A 19,688-nucleotide genomic window follows, 5' to 3' on the forward strand; every position below is an offset into this window, starting at 1 on the left:
GTCTCCTTTGGGTATTACTTACGGTAGTTTTTGGTGCCAGTGAATGTGATGCCATAGTTACCTTCGATTTGGGGTTTTAGGAGAAAATTCCTCTTTTTCCATCCTCTAAAGTAGGCTCTCCCTCAGGGACTGCTGACTCACTCTGACTCATGTCTTTCATATTTTCTCTCCCGTTGCTTGTATGTGGAGAGAGTGGCATGGGAGGCTTGGGGCCCATTTGCAATAGGGCTGGACTGGGCAGAAGAGACCCACTTCTATTTGGACTTTTTTGTTTGTTTTTTTGTTTTGTTTTTCTTCAGATATCTTTCACATGCATGAGATTTTTCAGAAGACTCACCCTGTCTATAGTACTCTCTGTCCCCTTTTTTATGATCCTATGTTTAGAAGACTTCTAGTCTTAGGATGGACAACAGTTCAAGTGCCTCACCTTCCTTCAACTTCAGCTCCAGCTGTAGCCTCCAAGAGGCTAAGACACAGGGCCCTGAGCTGCTTCCCAGCTTGAGGCTCCTTAGTTCCTGTAAGGAGAAGGAAGCCAGGCCTTACCTGAGACTTTGCTTAGCAGCTTCTGGGATGCCATCTCTCAGATTCCATTCATTCCCTGTAAGAGTCCCATGCTTCCCCTTTCCACAGTCCACTGTCACCGCCCCTGCTCCTCCTGGAGACCAGGACATCGGTGGTGTAGCAGCCTCATCAGCTGTTGCTTCCCTTACCCCCTCCGTAAGCCCCTCCCCACATCCTTAGTCTTCCGATTTAAATGTAGTTTTTCCTTTTCCTAATGAACTCCAGCCCTCAAATAGAACTAGGAGCAAAAATGGGGACACTGGGAAATTAGGAATCCTTGGTGAATTATCTTAAATTAATGAGACCAAGAAGGGAAATCAAGTTTGGCTGTACAAATTGCCTTTGTGTTCTGGACCTTGATGATTTAAATTGCAGATTATAATTAAATGCCTCCAAATAGAATGAGAAGTAGCTGCTAAAAATCTTTTGATCTAAAAGTTCCTCTGACCTATGAACTAGTTTAAAATTAGTATGTAAATATTCCTTTCTGAGAATTTTGATCTTCAGAGAACTTACAATGAGTGTGACACAAACCACCCTACTTTAAAGACAAGTGGACAGGTAGAGTGAGCAGGAGGACACAGGTAAGAGAGGGTGGGTTGTCAGCCTCCCTGGGCGTAGGTAGGGCTGTTTGTTAGGTGGCAGAGCTCTGCTGTCCCAAGGGAAGGGCTCACCGGCACCTTTGGCACCTTCGCTGTTATGCAGAGAGAAACGCAGCAAGTCAGGGCATGTGATACTGTGGTTACACTGAAGCAACAATCAAGAGACAATAGCTCACCCCATGTATGAAGTCATAGCCAGTATTTAATGCCTTTTAAACACGTGAAGACAGCAGTATGGAGCATAGAAAAGTTTCCCGTATCCACTCCTACCTGGTGGCCATCTTGTTACAGCCTTCACAGGTTCTGTGTCCTATCTCTTTAAGCTGTTGTCACTAGAGAGCAGGTGGTGCAAAATTAATAGGAGCATTTGCTCTGCTGTCCCTGTTAACCATCATTAAAAGAATTAAGTATACTTCTTATTGAGGCACAAAACATACTCACGTGCTGTTCGATGGGTTGTCACTCATAGATCCACTCAGAACCTGCACCCTGGCCAAGAAGTAGAACATTCTCAGAGCCCAGGAGTCACTCACATCTTTGTAGTGGACATCCACCCCTGCACAGTATCCTCCTTTTGACTTTACAACATAGACTCTTTGGCCTCTGCCTGCATTTCACACCAGTGGACTGCCTGTGTTGGGCTCTGTATGCTTGGCTTTCCCTGTGATTCATCTGTTTTGCTCTGTACATTGAAGATGGTAAACATTTCTGTTGTGTCTAAGATCTTACTGTTAATGACTGTCACTGCTCTAAACATTCTCTCTCTCTCTCTCTGTGTGTGCACATGTACATACACAAACGTCCATATATGCATTTCTGTTAGTAGTTGCATCCTAAATTGCATCCCAGGTTGTGGACAGGTCACCAGTTAGTCGCATGTGCAGCTTGGGTAGGGGTTGCCGGCTGTCTGGAGTAGTTACACCATTCCTTCATCACAGCACTGGTTCCAGTTGTTCTACATCCTTGCCAACTCTTGGCTTTGCCTGTCCATCACTATTTAAGCGATCGTTGTATGCCTCATGGCTTCAGTTTATATTATGTGTGACTTCTGGATTTATTAGAATAATTTTAGTATCTCATGATGTTCCAGAACATATTGTAGCTGGGCACTTAGATTACGTCTAATTTTCATTATTTACAGTAAGCAGTTTTGTGAATTAATCTTTTCCATGTTTGAGATGCCGACAAGAATTTTTTGTCTACTAAGTTTAATAAATTCTGAAATTATGGTACCACTCTAAAATGTTATCCACGGTATAGAGGGGCCCAGGCTTGCCAGCAGTACATATTTTGAAAGAACAGAAAGGCATCCCTTGGAGAAGTAATTTAGGTAGGATAGGTGGATTTAGTGTTATTTTGCTGGAATTCGACAGTTTTTCAAAAATATTTACCATACATTAACTCCTCTTTCATGAATTCCTCCCCTTGATGCCTATATCACCAGTGAGTTTTGTTCATTCCTACCAGCATTATTGTAGTTTTTCTAGTTTCTTTTCTGTTGCTGTGACATACACATTGACAAAAAGCAACTTAGAGAAGAAAGGGTTTATTTGGTTTACAGTTCCAAGGTCAACACATTATAGGGTGGGGTGCAGATAGTAAAAGCAGGAGCTCAAACGCTCCGCCGACTAAATCACATCAAGAACAGAGAGTGGCAGATACACCCATGATTGCTTTCTCAGTGGGAGGTGAGAGAGATGGCATTGCCTACTGTAGACCGGGTCAGTTAGTCATTAGGACAGTCTCCCACAGGCCAACCTGATCTAGATAATTCCTCAACTGAGACTCTCTCCCCAGGTGATTCTACATTGTGACAAGTTAAAACTAGTTATTGAGGAAGTCTTGGTGCTTTCTATGTTTCAATATTTGCCTTGCAAATGTTTTGATTTGTATATCTTTTGATGACTGCAGAACAGTGAGTAACTTCTCCCTTTTAGCAATTTCTAGACTGGCTCTCCAGCCAGTTCATAGTCCTGTTGACTGAGGCTCATAGGCCAGAGATCTTTGAGTACTCTAGTGGGAAAGTTCAGAGCCCAGCCTGCAAAAGAACACGAGTCAGTCCAAGGTCCTAATGTGCTGCCCTACTGTCCTCTGGTTCTCACTCTTTGGAGACTGTGAGCTGGGCCCTGAAGCCTGCTATAACAGCTCTTGGCAGGACCTCACCTGAGTGTTCCATTCTGCAGGAAGGTACCTGTTCACCATGCAGTGGGGGCAGTGTGGGAGCCCAGTGGAGTGTACTGAGCCCTCTGCTAGTGATGTGCATTTGGTCCTCACTGTAGTTCTGTGAGACACCAGAGAGCAGAGCCTCAGAGCTGCATGCATTTCCTCCTGGAGTCTGAGCTTTGTGAGTAGGCAAGCCAGGACCCAGCTTTCTTCATTCTCTAAACCACACTTCCTTCCTGGATCTTCAGGGAAGGTCCACACTCCCCTGATGGATAATCCTTGGAGTGGAAGGAAATGTGCATTGTTCCTTCTCATTCTTCTGAGGGAAAAGTTAGATCCAAGTGTCTGTTGCCTTCCTACCTTTCTAGGTGTTGTGCTCTCAGGGACTTCATCTTTGATGTGTTCATCAAATTATACTTTTCTAATTCTAGATAATGGATTTGGATGGCCTCCTATGAAGCAGTGCCTCATGGTCCAGAAGCAACCATGTCTGGTAAGTCACTCGTTGAATTGACTGTAGCAGTAGCCTGGGTCACTGGGTGTGTCCATTCTGACAGAGTAGGCAGAAGACTGTGTGTTTGGGCATATGGACACCTTTGTGAGGCTGCTCTTCCAAGGCTAATGACTCTAATAGATATCCTGACTTGTGAAGGCTGGTTTCTTCTAGAACTATCAGGGGTTGGAGTACATGGGGTTAGACAAACCTAAAATTCCCTTTTTGCTGTGTAACCTACTTCTGAGAGCATAGTGGGAGCTCGGTGCTGAACCAGGGCAGTCTCATTCTGACGCAGCTGCAGTGGCATTCTGTCACAGCCTCTTCCCCCAGCCCCTTCCCCTTTAGTTAAAGGTAGGTTGTCACTTGATACTGTGGTAAAGTTTTGAGACCAAGACACACCAGAGCTTGGGTAGCTGAAGGAAGGGAAAGTCAGACTAGAGCTTCAAACTTTGTCTTCCCATTTTTCTGCATGGAAGTTCTGCATGGAAAGTAGGCAGTGCCTCTGGGGAGCAGAGATCTTCAAATAATCTTTGTCCTAGCAAAGGCTATACTGTGAGAGCTGATAGAAGATTGTAAAGATTCTGTGAGACTTGCCAATAGGAGAATTCTAGAGAGTAACAAGAAAACCGTAAAAGCCCTATTTTATGATTACAGTTAGGCCATCATGTAATGTGGCCTATTTTGATCAAAGAGGATGCCATGGGTACAGCATGTAGAAGAGTGGGGAGGAAGAAGAGAGTAGAAGGTAAGAGACAGGACAGTTTCACACCTGTCACAAAGTCACTGGTTTTAGCATCTTGCCAGGGTTAGGTCCTGTTCTCTTGCCATAGGAACAGCTTCTCCAGCATTGAGGTCCTGACTCTTATCTGTGTTTGCTCCATTGTCTCAGGGCTCCTGCTGTCTTAGGAATCCAGGGCCTGGAGATAGCTAGCTCTCTCGTGGGAAGTCAGGTGGGGTGTGACCCAGGAACAAGAAGCATATCCTCACCAATGACATCATGACAGCAAGAGAGCACAGCCCTCGCCATGGTGCCAGGGCCCGTGCGATGCAGCGGGCTTCCACCATCGATGTGGCAGCCGACATGGTGGGCCTCTCTCTGGCAGGTGAGCCTCACAGGCCTGCACTAGACATCTGGTTATAAAGTTGCAGGGCTCAGGCTCCATGCTGTAACAGTGCTGAAGGGCCAGGGGCCGGCGACTAAGCCATGGGGAGAGGGTGTCCTGGTGCGGGATCCTTCTGGTTGGAGTAGGACTCAGAAGGACAGCTATAGCCCCAGGAACTGGTCTTGTGAGGCTGATCATCATTCCTTTCCAGCCTGGGTGAACGCCCTGGGCTTGCCTTCCAGTTGCCAAAATGGAAAGGGGACTGAGGCTTCTTCAGAATCTCTAAAGTAAACTATTTTAAAGTATAGAAATCATCTACTGTAATATTTTGGGGTGGGCTAGAGAAATTACTGTTTCTTGTTCCTATTTTTGCACAAAACAAATGCAAGCTAAATTCTGGGGAAGGTTTCTTTTTGGTGACTTTTCTGTTGTTTCTCTTCTACCAGGAAATATCCAAGACCCAGACGAGCCCATTTTAGAATTCAGCTTAGGTAGGTACTTCTCTCGGTTATTGTTACTTTTAGTCTGTCTCTAAGAACCACTGAGTAGTTCTGAGTGCCGTCCCCACTGCTGAGATGTTTCTGGGGGAGATGCAGCATCTCAGAGGCTGCTTCTCATACCTGACTCTCCTGCTGTGGTTAAGCTTTCAGCTGATAGAGATTTGAGTTGTGGCCAATGGAGATTATTACGAATAAAGTTGCAGTCAATACTTGGGTGCCAATCTTTTGTGGGGGTAAATGTTCATGCTTTAAGAATGGACTATTTGGAAGGCTTTGTGGTGTTGAGTTTGTGTACAGAGCAGGCTAAGTGAGCTCCGGGGGCAATGACTGCATGGCTGGCACACTTTCACATGTGGTACCGGAGTCACTTGTCTCTTTGGAGGGTGTGGATGGTCACTTTCTATAGGGAAAGTGGAGGCATAGACCTAGCAGAGTGAAGATGAGGGCAAGGTCCAAGGATAGAAGAAGCTGCAAGAGTTTGGGCTCGGGTTCCTTTTATCTATAGGGATGGTGGGTAGAAGTGTTCTCTACAGTGGGAGTGGCCACATGGATATAGGAACTGATCAAACTCGTTGAGCTCTTAAAATAGGCGTGTGCCATAAGAAATTTATACCTCGAGCCAGGCGGTGGTGGCGCACGCCTTTAATCCCAGCACTCGGGAGGCAGAGGCAGGCGGATCTCTGTGAGTTCGAGGCTGGGCTGGACCGGACTGATAGGCTCGAAAACAATACAGAGAAATCCTGTCTCGTAAAAACCAAAAAAAAAAAAAAAAAAAAAAAAAAAGAAATTTATACCTCAAAAGTAATCTAGAGGAAAACAAAAGACAAAGACACCAGCACCATGTGGTAGGCCTACATACAACATGAACCAAAGCCACAACTTGGATAAAACAGGTATTGCAGAAGTGGAAGAAAGCAGTAAAGAAACTGTAACTTACACCTTTAAAAAACGGGGAAGTACCTCTCTGTGTTCAGGAGCAGGGTATTGTTTATAAAAGGCAGCTGAAGAATAAAGCACAGTCTTAAGTTTAAAACATAACAGATGAATTTACAAATCCAGTAAAACCTGGAAGATAGCCAAGAAACTGTCTCAGCCAGCAGCATAGGAAGCAGGAACAAGCTGGACAGTCCAGGGTACTCATCACTAAAAGAGGAGCAAGCTGAACAGTCCAGGATGTTCGTCATTTAAGAGAACGGAAAAATGAATGCAGAGTTTAGAAATAATATAAGAAATCCACTAACTGAAGAGTGTGAGTCTAGTTAAAATACTTCTCAAGGCAGCTTGTTTTCCATGGGGATTGGGAGGTGCCTGGCCATCACTTTGTCAGATGGTCTTTCTTCCGCCTCCCCCTTTCCTCTCCTTCTGGAACTCTGATTAAACCTATGTTGGTGAACTTGATGATCTTCCAGGACTCTCTGAAACTGTTTTCCTTCTTTTTATTTCTTTCTTTTCTTCAGACTAAATAATCGTTGTTGACATCTCCAAAATATGCTGACTCTTTGTCTGCTCACTGTAGTGTGATGTTTAAGTCTTTTTTGGACTTTTTTTGGGGGCCCCAACTCCCAGCTCCCAAATAATTCACAACAGAGGCTTATTTTTAGTTGTGAATGTCCAGTCTGGACTTGGCCAGCTTTTCTTAACATAAATTATCCTAACTGTCTTTGGCCCCGGGGATTTTATCTTTCTCTATTCCTGTATACCTTTTCTCTCATTCTTACTCTGTGTCTGGCTGGGTTGCTGGCCCCTGAAGTCCTCCTCCTTCCCTGATCCTCAGATCTTTTTCTCCAAGATTCCTCCTCATATTTCTCCTCTCTTCTACCAGCTCCACCTATCCCTTTTTCCTGCTTTGCTATTGGCCATTCAGCTCTTTATTAGACCATCAAGTGTTTTAGACAGGCACAGTAACAGCTACACAGAGTTAAACAAATGCAACATAAATAAAAGTAACATACTTTAAAATAGTATTCCCCCACAGCCCACAGTTGAGCTGCTTTTAATGCTTTTTCATTTCTGTTATTGTACTTTTAATATTCTCTACATGGCTAGTTTTATGATTTCAGTTCTTTCACTGGTAGTCTCTATTATGTAGTTTCTTAGTAAGTCAAACAAACATCTGTGTCCCCTCAGAGACAGGTACTGTTGACTTTTTTAGTTTCTAAATTCATCCAGATATGAGCAGTATTTCTCTTGTGGGTTTTATTTTTATGTTTCATAAATTTTGGTTAAAAATTAGACACTTATAAACAATGTGATGCAGCAACTTTGGAGATGAAATGCTCCTCTCCCCTTCTCCAGGGTTCTTTGTTGTTGCCACTCTTGTTACTGCTGTTGCTGACTGCTCAGTAATAGCCTCTTGTCATGTGTGGATCCTGGAGTGACTGGTAGGTCATTTAGTGGTCAAGTTAAATTTGGATGGATATAATATATAGACTAGAGGCAGAGTGTCACTGTGTAGCCCCAGATGGCCTGGAGCTCACAGAGATTCATGTCTGGCTGGATAGAAAATTCATAAAATCTCAGAGAACTAGAGACTTTGGTGTGAGTTTTGCTAAGCGTCTGTGTGCATACTTCAGGGTTCAGTTCCTGCTTATGCTGAACACAAGGGTAGGTAGTCTTAAGTGATCATTCATAGTCTCCTCAATTCTTTTCTGAGCCTGCAGATGTCCTCAGACATATGCATAACCCTCTACATATGCTGGCTTCCACAAACGTCAGAGCTTTGCAAAGATCCTGGTCCCGTCATTCACTGCTTAGGTTTTAAGTTTTCATTACCTATTTAAACTTTTCTGATCAACTTTGTGTTTGCCTCACATGTTAGTATTACCCTCTTCAGCTATTGATTTCGGTTGCTGCTGTCACAGTCATGGTCAGGACGGAATCAGGGCTTCATATGTGTAAGCAGGCGTTGTTCATATGTGTAAGCAGGCGTTGTTCATATGTGTCGGCAGGCGTTGTTCATATGTGTCGGCAGGCGTTGTTCATATGTGTCGGCAGGCGTTGTTCATATGTGTCGGCAGGCGTTGTTCATATGTGTCGGCAGGCGTTGTTCATATGTGTCGGCAGGCGTTGTTCATATGTGTCGGCAGGCGTTGTTCATATGTGTCGGCAGGCGTTGTTCATATGTGTCGGCAGGCGTTGTTCATATGTGTCGGCAGGCGTTGTTCATATGTGTCGGCAGGCGTTGTTCATATGTGTCGGCAGGCGTTGTTCATATGTGTCGGCAGGCGTTGTTCATATGTGTCGGCAGGCGTTGTTCATATGTGTCGGCAGGCGTTGTTCATATGTGTCGGCAGGCGTTGTTCATATGTGTCGGCAGGCGTTGTTCATATGTGTCGGCAGGCGTTGTTCATATGTGTCAGCAGCTGTTCTACCACTGAGCTATAAGCCCAGCCCAGCTCAGCTTCATCCTGAATGCTTCTGATGGACATTCTCAGAAAAACAAACAAAAAGACTTTTTCTACCATGTGAACTCTGGCTTAGAACAAATAAATCCAAGCCCTATAGATTTTTTTCTTCCAGAAATGGTCAAATAATGATAGTTATCTAAGAATGGGGCTATATACGTATGTAAGGTTTCCAGTCATATCCTGTCCATTCTTGTGGCTTCTAGGCTACTGGTTTTCACCATGATTTCAGGTGGACAAAGACTGGCTGACAGAAGAAAAGTTAAAATAATCATAATGGTCCTACAGCGTACTCTGTAGCATCTGAAATAATGAGGTAGGGCTCATATCTATTAAAATTAAAGGATGCCAGAGACATGAAAAAAAGCCTATCAGGAATATTGGGTTGACATATTTCTAAGAAAATCCACTTCTACACCAATTCATTAAATCTCTGTAGGTCGCACTCTGATGAGTAAATGAACGAACAGAAAACTGGAAGGACATTTATCAGAATCCAACAGATGTTTCTCTCTAACAGAGTTTTCTCTGAATGAAAAATTTTACAACAATCTATTTTTTTTTTAATTTTCAGCTTTGATTTTTTTCTTCTACAGTTCAGAATATTTGCCTATTATTCATCTTGCTTCTGCTCATCTGAGAAGCAATGAGGGTGGTGGTGGTGGGGGTGAGATCTACTTCCTGAAATCCCTCTGCACCTTCTCAGGCTGTCCTCTGTGGAAGTCTGGTTATATAACTTCATTACTGCTTCCGATTTGCTGGCTTTAGAAATGTCTTAAATGTCTCTTCACCCTCCTTTTATATGCAATCACTTTAGTTGCAGTTTTTTGATTAAAGTCATATTCTGCGTACTTACACTTAAGGAAGCACTGTGTATCAAGAGCCACATGGGAGCTCTTTACCTTCTACCCAGTGTGAACCATTTCTTGGGAACAACATCATTTCCCCCACCTCAAGTTACTGCATTTTGGGTGGAGCATACTCTTCATCCAGAAAATGGATATGGAGGAAGAGAAGCTGTTTGAGACTCTGCAGAGCTGAAACAGGCTGCCTTCAGCTGTTAAACTGAGTTTACATGGTCAGAAAGAATATAATTAAAAGTGATTTCTCATTCTTCTAGGAGGGATGGAGAGGGAGGGAGGGAGGGAGGGAGGGAGGGAGGGAGGGAGGGAGGGAGGGAGGGAGGGAGGGAGGGAGGGAGGGAGGGAGAGAGAGAGAGAGAGAGAGAGAGAGAGAGAGAGAGAGAGAGAGAGAGAGAGAGAAAATGACTATGGGTGCATGTGTATCCAAATCCCTTGGAGCTGGAGTTTGAGAGCATCCAGACATGGGTGCTGGGATCTGAATTCCAGCAGTCATGTTAGAGCCTCATTAGAGCAGCAAGCTCTCTTAACTGCTGAGCCATCTCTCCAGCTCCAGCTGGGAGATTTTAAGATCTTCGTTTTATTTCCCGTGTTCTGAAATTGCCTCATGATAAAACTTGCTACATGTCCCTTTCAAGCAGAACTGAGATAAACCCCAAAGAGATCTACACCTGGATTCACCCTAACTAAACTGTTGAAAACCAAGGACAGAATTTAAAAAGCAGCAACCAACTGTGAGCTACACAGTTAGTCCCTTGTTAAGAGTACTGGAGGAAGAGGTATGGTGGGGGAGGAGGGTGTGGGGGGAGGAGGAGGAAGACAGACAGATGAAGTTCAGAAGTGGTAGGAGAACACTGCAAATCTTAAAAAGGCAGCCAAACTAGAGTTATATATTCAGCAAAGACATTCGAAAAAGATGAAGACATATGTTCAGCGAAACTAGTTCATAAGTGTTGACATTATTTGTAGTAACCAAGAGGTGGAAGCAATCAAAATATCCACCAGTTGAATAGTATGCGGTGTGTTCATTCAGGGTCACTCATTAATAGGAAGGAGCAGAGTACTGAGAGGAGCTGCAGCATTAGCGGGGCTGGAGCAGCTGCCGGTTGGAAGAGGACAGTCACAAAGGGACACACACTGCATTCTCTCTCCCGCTACATAAAAATGTCCCGAGGAGACAGCTACCCAGAGAGATTAGTGCTTTCTGGAGGTTGGAGACGAGGGGTGCTGAGTGATGCGGCTGCGTATAGATTATTTTCTTTAGAAATGTGACTATAGTAAGGAAGTAGTAATGGTTATACAACTCTGTGAGGACTCTGGGGTGCTGAAGTATCCTCATAAAAGCACTGAAAAGCCAAAGGTGCTCTGGTGAGGACCGAGTTCATAAATAACGAAGGAACAACCCCAACTCAGAAAGTATCAAGAGGCATAGATTATAGATTTCTGAGTGAGAGATAAGCCATAGTCTGGCATTGTAACCTTTGGTGGCTAAGAGAGCAGAGATCAGAGTTGAGACACAAAGAGGAACAATAGGCCCAAAGTAGCAGAATAGGCTTTTCCTAGTAGGACTGACTGAAGACCAGTGTGTCAAATTCCCAGGAAAAGAGAAAATCTTACATGCTTCTAGATGAAAAATAGCATTGCAAATTCTTAAAAAGGCAGCCTACCTAGGATTATATATTCAGCAAAACCTGAGACATTACAGAGTCTTCATTCTTAAGATAACCATTTTCTGAAGGAAAAGAAAAGAAAAGACAAAAAAAACCACTTGTAGGGCTTGACTTTATTTGACTTAAGCCAGAGTTTACTCAGTAGGAAAAGCATTTTTTCCCCCTGAGAATGTTCATCAGAAAATAGACTGGGCATGGGGAACACACCTTTAATCCTAGCATTTGGGAAGCAGAGGCAGGCCAATCTCCATGAGTTTGAGCCCTTCTTAGTCTCCTTAGTCAGTTCTGGACATCCAGGGCAGCATAATAAAAGCCTGTCTCAAGAACAAACTAATGATTCCCACAAAAGCCATGAGAGTATTTAATCTATTTGTATTCAAGAAAACAAGGGTTTAATATTTATAGTTGAGCATTTCTCTGAAGTTAATAAAGTAAGAAAGAAGATTTCTAGGTGCCTTATAGTAGAATTATTGGAAGCTAAACTCAGGGAAATTGTTAAGAGCTGCCAAGACACCCATAGAACACACAGACAGACACATATACAGACACATACAGACATACACACACAGACACATAGACAGACACACACACATAGTTACACACACAAACACACAGGTACACACTGTGCTCATCATAACAATAATTAGACTGACCTGTGGTTTTATAGCAGGAAAAAATAGAAACTTTGAGACAATGTTTTTAAAAGTCTTAGGGAAAAATAATGACCTAGAGAAAATACCTTCAATCATTCAGGTGCAGTTATTTTCAAACCTTACAAACCAAAAGAATGTGTCAGTTCCTAGTCTTGCAGTCTCAACAAAGCTACGGGATGCTACTCAGGAGCAGGCAGGCAGGTGATTCTAGATAACAAGTCACAGTGAAAAGGATTGAGAATCCAAAACCAGGAGGGCATTTCTGTAGCTAAGTGAACAGTGACTATAAAATGAATGTGTGTATGTTAGGAAAAGATAGCTCATACAGTAAGCTTAATAGCAAGATACTGTATGATTAGAGCCAAAAAAGTGATTTGGCTTTGTGCAATATTTTAGTTATTCTTCTGTTGCTGTGGTAAACACTATGACCAAGGCAACTTACAGAAAAGAGTTTATTTGGGTTCTAGAGGGAGAGTTCATGATGGGGGGAGGGGGAAGGCGTGTCAGCAAGCAGCAGCCATGCTCTGCTGGAGCAGAAGCTGAGGGCTCACTCTGTGAACCTCAAGCACACAGAGAGAGCAACTCCCAGCAGGAAGAGGCCTTAAACTCTCAAATTCCACCCGTGCTGATGGGCTTCCTCCAGTAAGGCCACATTTCCTAAACCTCCCCAGAAAGTGTCACCAACTAGGATCCAATTGTCCAAATGACTGAGACAATGGAGGAGGTTCTTCTGGGGACAGTGATCCTGGAGAACTAACTGCCTCGGCTGCAGTTACTCAGAGCACAGCAAGGCATTGGTCTTCTCTAACCCACAAATGTGCTTCTCCCCCCTTGCTTTCTGTTTTCCCCATTGTCTCAGGGTTTTGTTTCCATTTCTTTCTCTCATTCTTTCTGTCTTCCTGCCATCTTGTTCTTGGCATGTGTCTTACCAATTGTGACCGTGAGGATGTAATTTTGAATCAGAGTTGATAGTGTATGCTTAGTATGATGATGAAAATACAGATAGCATGTTGTAAGTATACCTGGTGGCATTAGATGTGTTTGCACAGCTATCCAGCTGTTGCTACCCACTAGCCCCAGGACTTTCGTTGTCTTGAAAAACTGAAAGACTTAGTAAGTTTTAATGCCCTTCTTATTTTTTTCTCAATATATGATTTTATTTAAATTAGAAACATGCATGCTTCACATGTCAATCCCAGCTCCCCCTCCCACCCCTCTTCCCTTGTCCCTCCACCAGTCCTCCCTCCCAGCCCCTGGTCCAATCCCCACATCAGTCCCCAGGGAGGGTGAGGCCCTCCTTGGAGGGGTCTCCAGAGTCTGTCATTTCATCCAGGGCAGGACCTTCTCCATGTGTCCAGGCTGAGAGAGCATTCCTCCATGTGAAATGGGCTTCCAAAGTTCATTCATACGCCATGGTGAACACTGATCTGCTACCCAAGGCCCCAGAGATTTCTTAGGCCTCCTCACTGACACTGCATTTGTGGAGTCTGGATCAGTCCCCTGTTGGCCTCTCAGCTATCAGTCAGGGGTTCAAGAGCTCCCCATTGTCAGGTCAGCTGTCTTTGTGGGTTTTACTAGCACGGTCTTGACCCCTTTGCTCATCACTTCTCCATCTCTGTCACTGGGTTCCAGGGGTGCAGTTCAGTGTTTGGCTGTGGGTATCTGTCTCTGCTTCCATCAGTCACTGGATGAAGGTTCTAGCATGGCATATAAGGTAGTCATCAATCTTATCAACAAGGAGGGGCTAATAATGTAGCCTCTCCACTATTGCTTAGTTTACCAGTTGGTGTTATCCTTGTAGATCTCTGGAAATCTCACTAGTGTCAGCCCTCTCCTCAAACCTATAATGACTCCATCTATTATGGAGCCCTTCTTATTTTTAAGAGATATTTTGTGGGTGTCTATAAGTGTGTGTGTGTGTGTGTGAGTGTGTGTGTGTGTGTGTCGCGTGCACACATATGCACTGCTTGGTCCCCATAAGAGAGGTCATAGAACTCCCTGGAACTGGATTTCCAGTCAGTTGTTAACTACCATGTGGATGCTGAGAACGGAACCTGGGTCCTCTGGAAGAGCAGCTAAGCCTTCTCTTTAGCCCCTTAATATCTTTCAAGCAAGGAAATGTTGTATTATTGTCAATGGCATATTAAAGTTCCATGACTGGGCTTTTTCTCCTCCTTTCATAGGTGTATTTTTATATCGGGGAGTATATGGGAGTCAGTGCTGTGTGATAATTCTTCCCTGGATCATTTTTGTGATAGACTTGCTTCAGACTTAGGATGTATTTTGAGGTCATAGTATTACAGACTTTTCTGACTGAAATGGTCCAAGTTCTCTTTCGTTCTAAAAGAAACATTTAAGAAATCTTACATTTTGATATGAGTTATAAGCATTGACTTTTCCTTTTAAGAAGAGCTTTATTTTGTCATAGGTTTTTTTTTATTTTAGAGACAGGGTTTCTCTGTGGCTTTGGAGGCTGTCCTGGAAGTAGCTCTTGTAGACCAGGCTGGTCTTGAACTCACAGAGATCTGCCTGCCTCTGCCTCCCAAGTGCTGGGATTACAGGCGTGTGCCACCACCACCCGACTTGTCATAGAATTTTAATCTTATAGCATCCATATGTATGCCGGGATTCATGGGTTGTCATACTTAGCTACAGCGGTCATAGGATGCAAGCACGTGTTGCCTGGGAGCTCATTTGTTGGCTCTGAATTCCACTCTCTGTGAACCTGAAAGGCCACCCTCAGCACAGGCTCCATTCCACTCATGCCTCACTGTACTGTGTGGATGGAAAAGAGAAAAAGAATGAGAAAACAGGCTTTTAAATCCCCCCCCTCGGTGTTGTCAATGTGACCGTGGTGTCCCTGGGAGTATTATTTTAAGCTTTCTTTGGGTTTGTTTAGAGCAATGAACTAACTAAAACTTGGTCCAATGGATTCTTTTTCCCCCATCTCCAATCTGTAGCTTGCAGTGAGCTGCACACTCCATCGCTAGATCGAAAACCAAATAGTTTTGTGGCTGTGAGTGTCACCACCCCTCCACAGGCATTCTGGACGAAGCACGCACAGACGGAGATCATTGAGGTGGGTGCTGCTGGTTCCTCTCCCTGAGGGAGCCCTCACGCTCACGGCTGTCTGGGCCCTGGCAGAAGGGCTCTGCAGGTCTTGGGCATATGTAGGTCAGCTTAATTTTTGTGAGTTATTTCCCATGATTTTTTGTTCATTAATACTGTTGGTCACATTCAACTGGGTGGCCCTTAGTTTGCCACACCCTTCATGGGTTTTGATGAACTTTTCGCTGCTATTCTTAAGCAATGATCCTATGATTGGTGACTTAAGAGATGAGACCTAACTCTTCTTGTCACTTCCAGTTGGCTGCCATCATTAAACACTGATGCTTATTAATCCGTGCTTGGAGAAGTGTTTTTATTAACTTTTATTTTTGTATTCTTTTGTGTTTTGTCTTGTGTGTTTTTAAAAGTAATTTATACAGCTTCACCTAGGAAAGTTTATAAAATATTTTTAGATAGTTGAGTTATATGTGTTATATATGTATATAACTCATGTGTGTATATGAGTTATGGTATGAAGTGTAGGAATTTCTTGTATGGAATTCCACAGGGTTTTATTTGTAATGTGAATAATTGCCAAATTAAGCTGTGTTTCAAATTTTTTATATTTCTATACTTTATATAAGAAGACAATAGTATATAATTTTATCTCAAGCTATCCACTTTTAGAAGCCAGGCCCTCTGAGAGTCTCTCAGAAGATTGTTTCCAAGTTGGGTCATGGATGATCTAAGCACTTGTTGAACACTGGCCTCATGCCAAGCATTGCACTGCTTGTTGGTACCAAACCCACAAGAGCACAGTCCTTGCCCTCAGGCGTTTGCCATGGGGAAGCCTGGGGAGCATTGCGGTAGCAGGGTGAAGACACAGGAGCAAGGTAGGGAATTCTGCCACGGCAAGCCCAGGCGGTCCCCTGGCCCTGCAGGCCTTCCAGTCTAGGACTGTACGTAATGATGTGAGGGCAGGTGATAGCAGAGCATCATGGGAGTGTGAGAAATAACTGTATCTTCTTAGTGTGTGCAAGACACAAGCCCTGTAGGCTGAGCCAGGGTGTGTGATACAGCACAGTAGTCAGCTCTGCTGACTTGTGCAGGGATGTCTCATGACTCTGACAGGTGTTTGGGGCAGTGGCGCAGGGTGACTTCAGCAGAAGGAAGGAGTGGGAAGAACAGGTGTGGGGGAGGAGGCATCTGAGGTAGACCTTGTGGTCTCCCAGTCAAACGTACTCAGCAGAAAAGGGGCACCAAGCCTGAGTCCCAGATCTTTAACCTGCTTTCCCAGGACACCTGGAGGGAAGGCTGGGGGAGAGCTCTGCATGGGCTGCTGCTGAAGGCGGGGCGTGGGGGCATCACTCAGGTACAAGGAGGGCCCAGTAACTGTTGGCTGAGGTGCTTAGCATCACCGAAAGAGTGAAAGGGTAAGATGGAGCACCGAGGAAGAGCTGCCAGAAAACAGACACCTGTGATCTAGAAACAAGAACCTGCTCTTCAAAGAGGACTTCTCTTCAAAGGTCAGCTTTAATTACTCCAAACCCAGGATTCTAGAAATAGCTACTGAAACCGTCCATTTCCTCTTTCGTCTGCCTGTACACACATCTGACAGGAGCAGCCCTAACAGTCTAAGTATATAGCACACCTAAAAGTGTTCCACCAAGAACGCATGTGGATGTCAAACTCAGACTCACTTCAGGGTTAGAAAAGTCCTCTCCTGAGTGGGAACCTTTAGGAGCGAGTCCTCTGCATAGCATCTGCAGCGGGCCTGTCTGTCGTGGAAGGCTGGTGATGAGCTCGTCAGGCTGCATTTTCCTCTTCTGGAAAGCAGGGTTCTGTGTTTGTTGTCTTGTGCTGTCATTAGCGTCTGTGTTGAGTAAATCAGTAAAAGTGTTTGTTTCCTCATCCTGAAAATGTTAGGACAGTTCAAAACCAATTCCTTAAAATCCAATCCAACTCTTCTTTCTGTTCTAGGGAACCAACAATCCTATCTTTCTGAGCAGCATCGCCTTCTTCCAGGACTCCCTCATCAATCAGATGACGCAAATCAAGCTGTCTGTGTACGATGTCAAAGACAGATCTCAGGGAACAGTTAAGTAACGTTCGGTTTGGGCAATACTCTCCCTTCACTTGCAGTTATGTAACAGTCTGAGCAAGGTGTGAGGACAAGACTGAGTTCACTACTGGCTTACGAATCGACCTATGTCAAAGCGTACTTGTGTCTGGGAATTCACTTCTGAGCATTGCCACGGATTCATGACGTGAGGGGGGGCGCGTGTTACAGGAACACCTAATTTCCCTGGGCTATGGTACGTGGATCAGAGAGACACCAAGTATCCTTATGCTGTTTCTCCCCGTCTCCCTTAGATGTATTTACTGGGCTCTGGAACATTCGTTGTCAAAGATCTGCTCCAGGACAGGCATCACAGATTGCATCTGACACTGAGGTTGGTGTTTGCTTTATTCCTTCGAAAGGGCCTGGAGTTTTGCCCCTGCATCCTCCCAGAGTCTGTCTGGGGGAGGCAGTGGTGTCTGCTGAGAAGAGGTCAGACGAACCACTCAGTCTGTCAGAAGGCCTGTCAGGATGGTGCCTTGCTGCTCCCAGGACCCTGATGACCCAGGATGGCTGAGCTCTGCCTCCAAACCAGTGCTTATCAAGGCATGATGTTTGCTGCAGGTCTGCAGAGAGTGACCGCGTCGGTAACATAACGGTGATCGGCTGGCAAATGGAGGACAAGTCAGACCAGCGGCCCCCTGTGACCCGGTCTTTGGACACTGTCAATGGGAGGGTGAGTGGGTACCTTTCTCATCTCCCTTGGAAGGAATTATAGGAGGATTGAATATTTTCATGCATATCTGTGCTTAGTAACGGGCAGGGCCTGCTGATGATACTGCCTTCCACGGAACTCTCAGGTCTTTCTTAGGTGCGATGCCACATGGAGCGGAGGGGCTCCTGGTCTAACATACAAAGCCCTGCTGACCTAGAGCTTGCCTCTGCTCCCTGTGCCACACTGGCTACTTCTTTGGCACAGGACTGAGAGTAGACTCTCTCGGCTAGAGATGTGTATGGGGCGAAGTGGAAAGGTGTGAGGTCAGAGGTGATGGAGACCTATGCCTTCCATTCTGCTCTGGTAGTAACTGTCTTTCCCAGACACAGTCACCTCCTTCACACCCACATCCTCTCAGGACCTTCCCTTCCTATCCTCTGTCTCCTCATGGCCCAGTCTCTCACCCAGACACTGTTACCAAATGGGAATTCCAGTTTAAGAGCCTAGCACTGTCAAGGAAGCATTATAAAGTACAAAGATACCGGATTTTGCCTGAAGTATGCTCAGAACACTAGCACTGAGGATATTCTTGGTACCAGAACACTGAAACCTAAGACGAAGTGACTTAGAAGGCAGGCATGTGATGACAAGTAGGACTATGGGGAGGGGCGTCAGCGTGTGTCTGGGCAGCATGGACACTGTAGATTAGCGTTGTGCACTCAGCTGCCAGGTCTCACCAGTGCTAGAGCACTCTGGAGTCCTCAGTCTCAGTGTTCTTGTGCTCTTCTGTACTTCTCATCAGATGGTTCTGCCAGTGGATGAGAGCCTGACGGAGGCGTTGGGAATCCGGTCCAAATACGCCTCTTTGCGGAAAGACACCTTGCTGAAATCAGGTAAGCAGCTTCTCCTGCCATGCGTCTCTTGGGACTGTCCACCCACCGTGATTGTTGCCCGTCTGCTACTGTTCTTCAGTACAGCACTTCCCGCAGCATGTAGTCAGTGACCCCTTGAGGAAGGCGCTCCTTTTACTCCTATTTGACTTGGGTTTGACAGTGTTCCCGCCCCAGCTCCTTACATGCTAGAGTTACATCCACCTTCTGGCGTAGAGATGGGTGTCAGGTAAGTCACTTGGCAGGGCTTGGTTTAAGTGGAGTTTGTTTCTTGTTGTAGCTGTTTGCTTGCTGGTAGCGTTCTTGGGGAAAACAGGGCTGAGGGTCATTGAGGGCTTGAGGAGGGGGTCCATACAGGTGGGTCTGCAGCCACCTTCCTGTGTTCCCACCTCAGTGTTCGGCGGTGCCATCTGTCGCATGTACCGGTTCCCAACCACCGATGGCAACCACCTACGGATCCTGGAGCAGATGGCAGAGAGTGTCCTCTCCCTGCACGTGCCTCGGCAGTTTGTGAAGCTGCTGCTGGAGGAAGATGCAGCCAGGTGAGGCCACCTGGGTGAGCACTCAGCACCCATGCCGTATGCGCATGCCTCAGTCAGGCTGCAGTGCAGACCCAGGCTCTTCCATCCTGGTTTGGGGCCCTGGGCTTCCAAAGCCTTAGTGTGCTCCTCTGGCTCACAGATGGCTGCGCTTGGCTAACATCAGCACATCTTCCCGGTGTGTCTTTTTCCTGGCCTGCTGAGGCCACAGAGATAATGGCTCAGAAGGTTATCCTTCAGGGTACTCTCCTCCCACAGAGCAAAGCTGTTATGCTGGGGCATATTTTTCACTTCCAAGTAAGGGTGAGACTATTTCCTGTCTGTCTCAGACTGTGACCTCCACACCTTTTTCTAAATCAGTGTCAGTGATTAACACCTGTAACCAGAGTCCTGGTATCCTAGTGCAGATGTTTGCATTTTCACCC

At 45.2% G+C, this 19,688-nt stretch overlaps 1 protein-coding gene across 17 annotated transcripts in view; it reads left to right on the top strand.

Annotated features, from left to right (window-relative positions):
- The window catches only part of Inpp4a (inositol polyphosphate-4-phosphatase type I A), a 124,090-nt gene that overhangs the window by 62,496 nt on the left and 41,906 nt on the right, over positions 1-19,688 (top strand). For 16 of the 17 annotated variants that reach the window (XM_021230295.2, XM_021230296.2, XM_021230299.2 and 13 more), the window contains exons 2-10: positions 3,758-3,819; positions 4,712-4,925; positions 5,372-5,416; positions 14,973-15,091; positions 17,041-17,157; positions 17,434-17,513; positions 17,744-17,855; positions 18,637-18,727; positions 19,119-19,266. In XM_021230295.2, coding sequence (XP_021085954.1) covers positions 4,820-4,925; positions 5,372-5,416; positions 14,973-15,091; positions 17,041-17,157; positions 17,434-17,513; positions 17,744-17,855; positions 18,637-18,727; positions 19,119-19,266 — 818 coding nt within the window. In that variant the 5' untranslated portion in view covers positions 3,758-3,819; positions 4,712-4,819. The remainder of the gene's footprint in view (positions 1-3,757; positions 3,820-4,711; positions 4,926-5,371; positions 5,417-14,972; positions 15,092-17,040; positions 17,158-17,433; positions 17,514-17,743; positions 17,856-18,636; positions 18,728-19,118; positions 19,267-19,688) is intronic. The other variant, XM_021230300.2, reaches the window with a different exon arrangement.

This window comes from Mesocricetus auratus, unplaced genomic scaffold (assembly GCF_017639785.1).
Source record: "Mesocricetus auratus isolate SY011 unplaced genomic scaffold, BCM_Maur_2.0 Super-Scaffold_100021, whole genome shotgun sequence".
Lineage (NCBI taxonomy): Eukaryota > Metazoa > Chordata > Mammalia > Rodentia > Cricetidae > Mesocricetus > Mesocricetus auratus.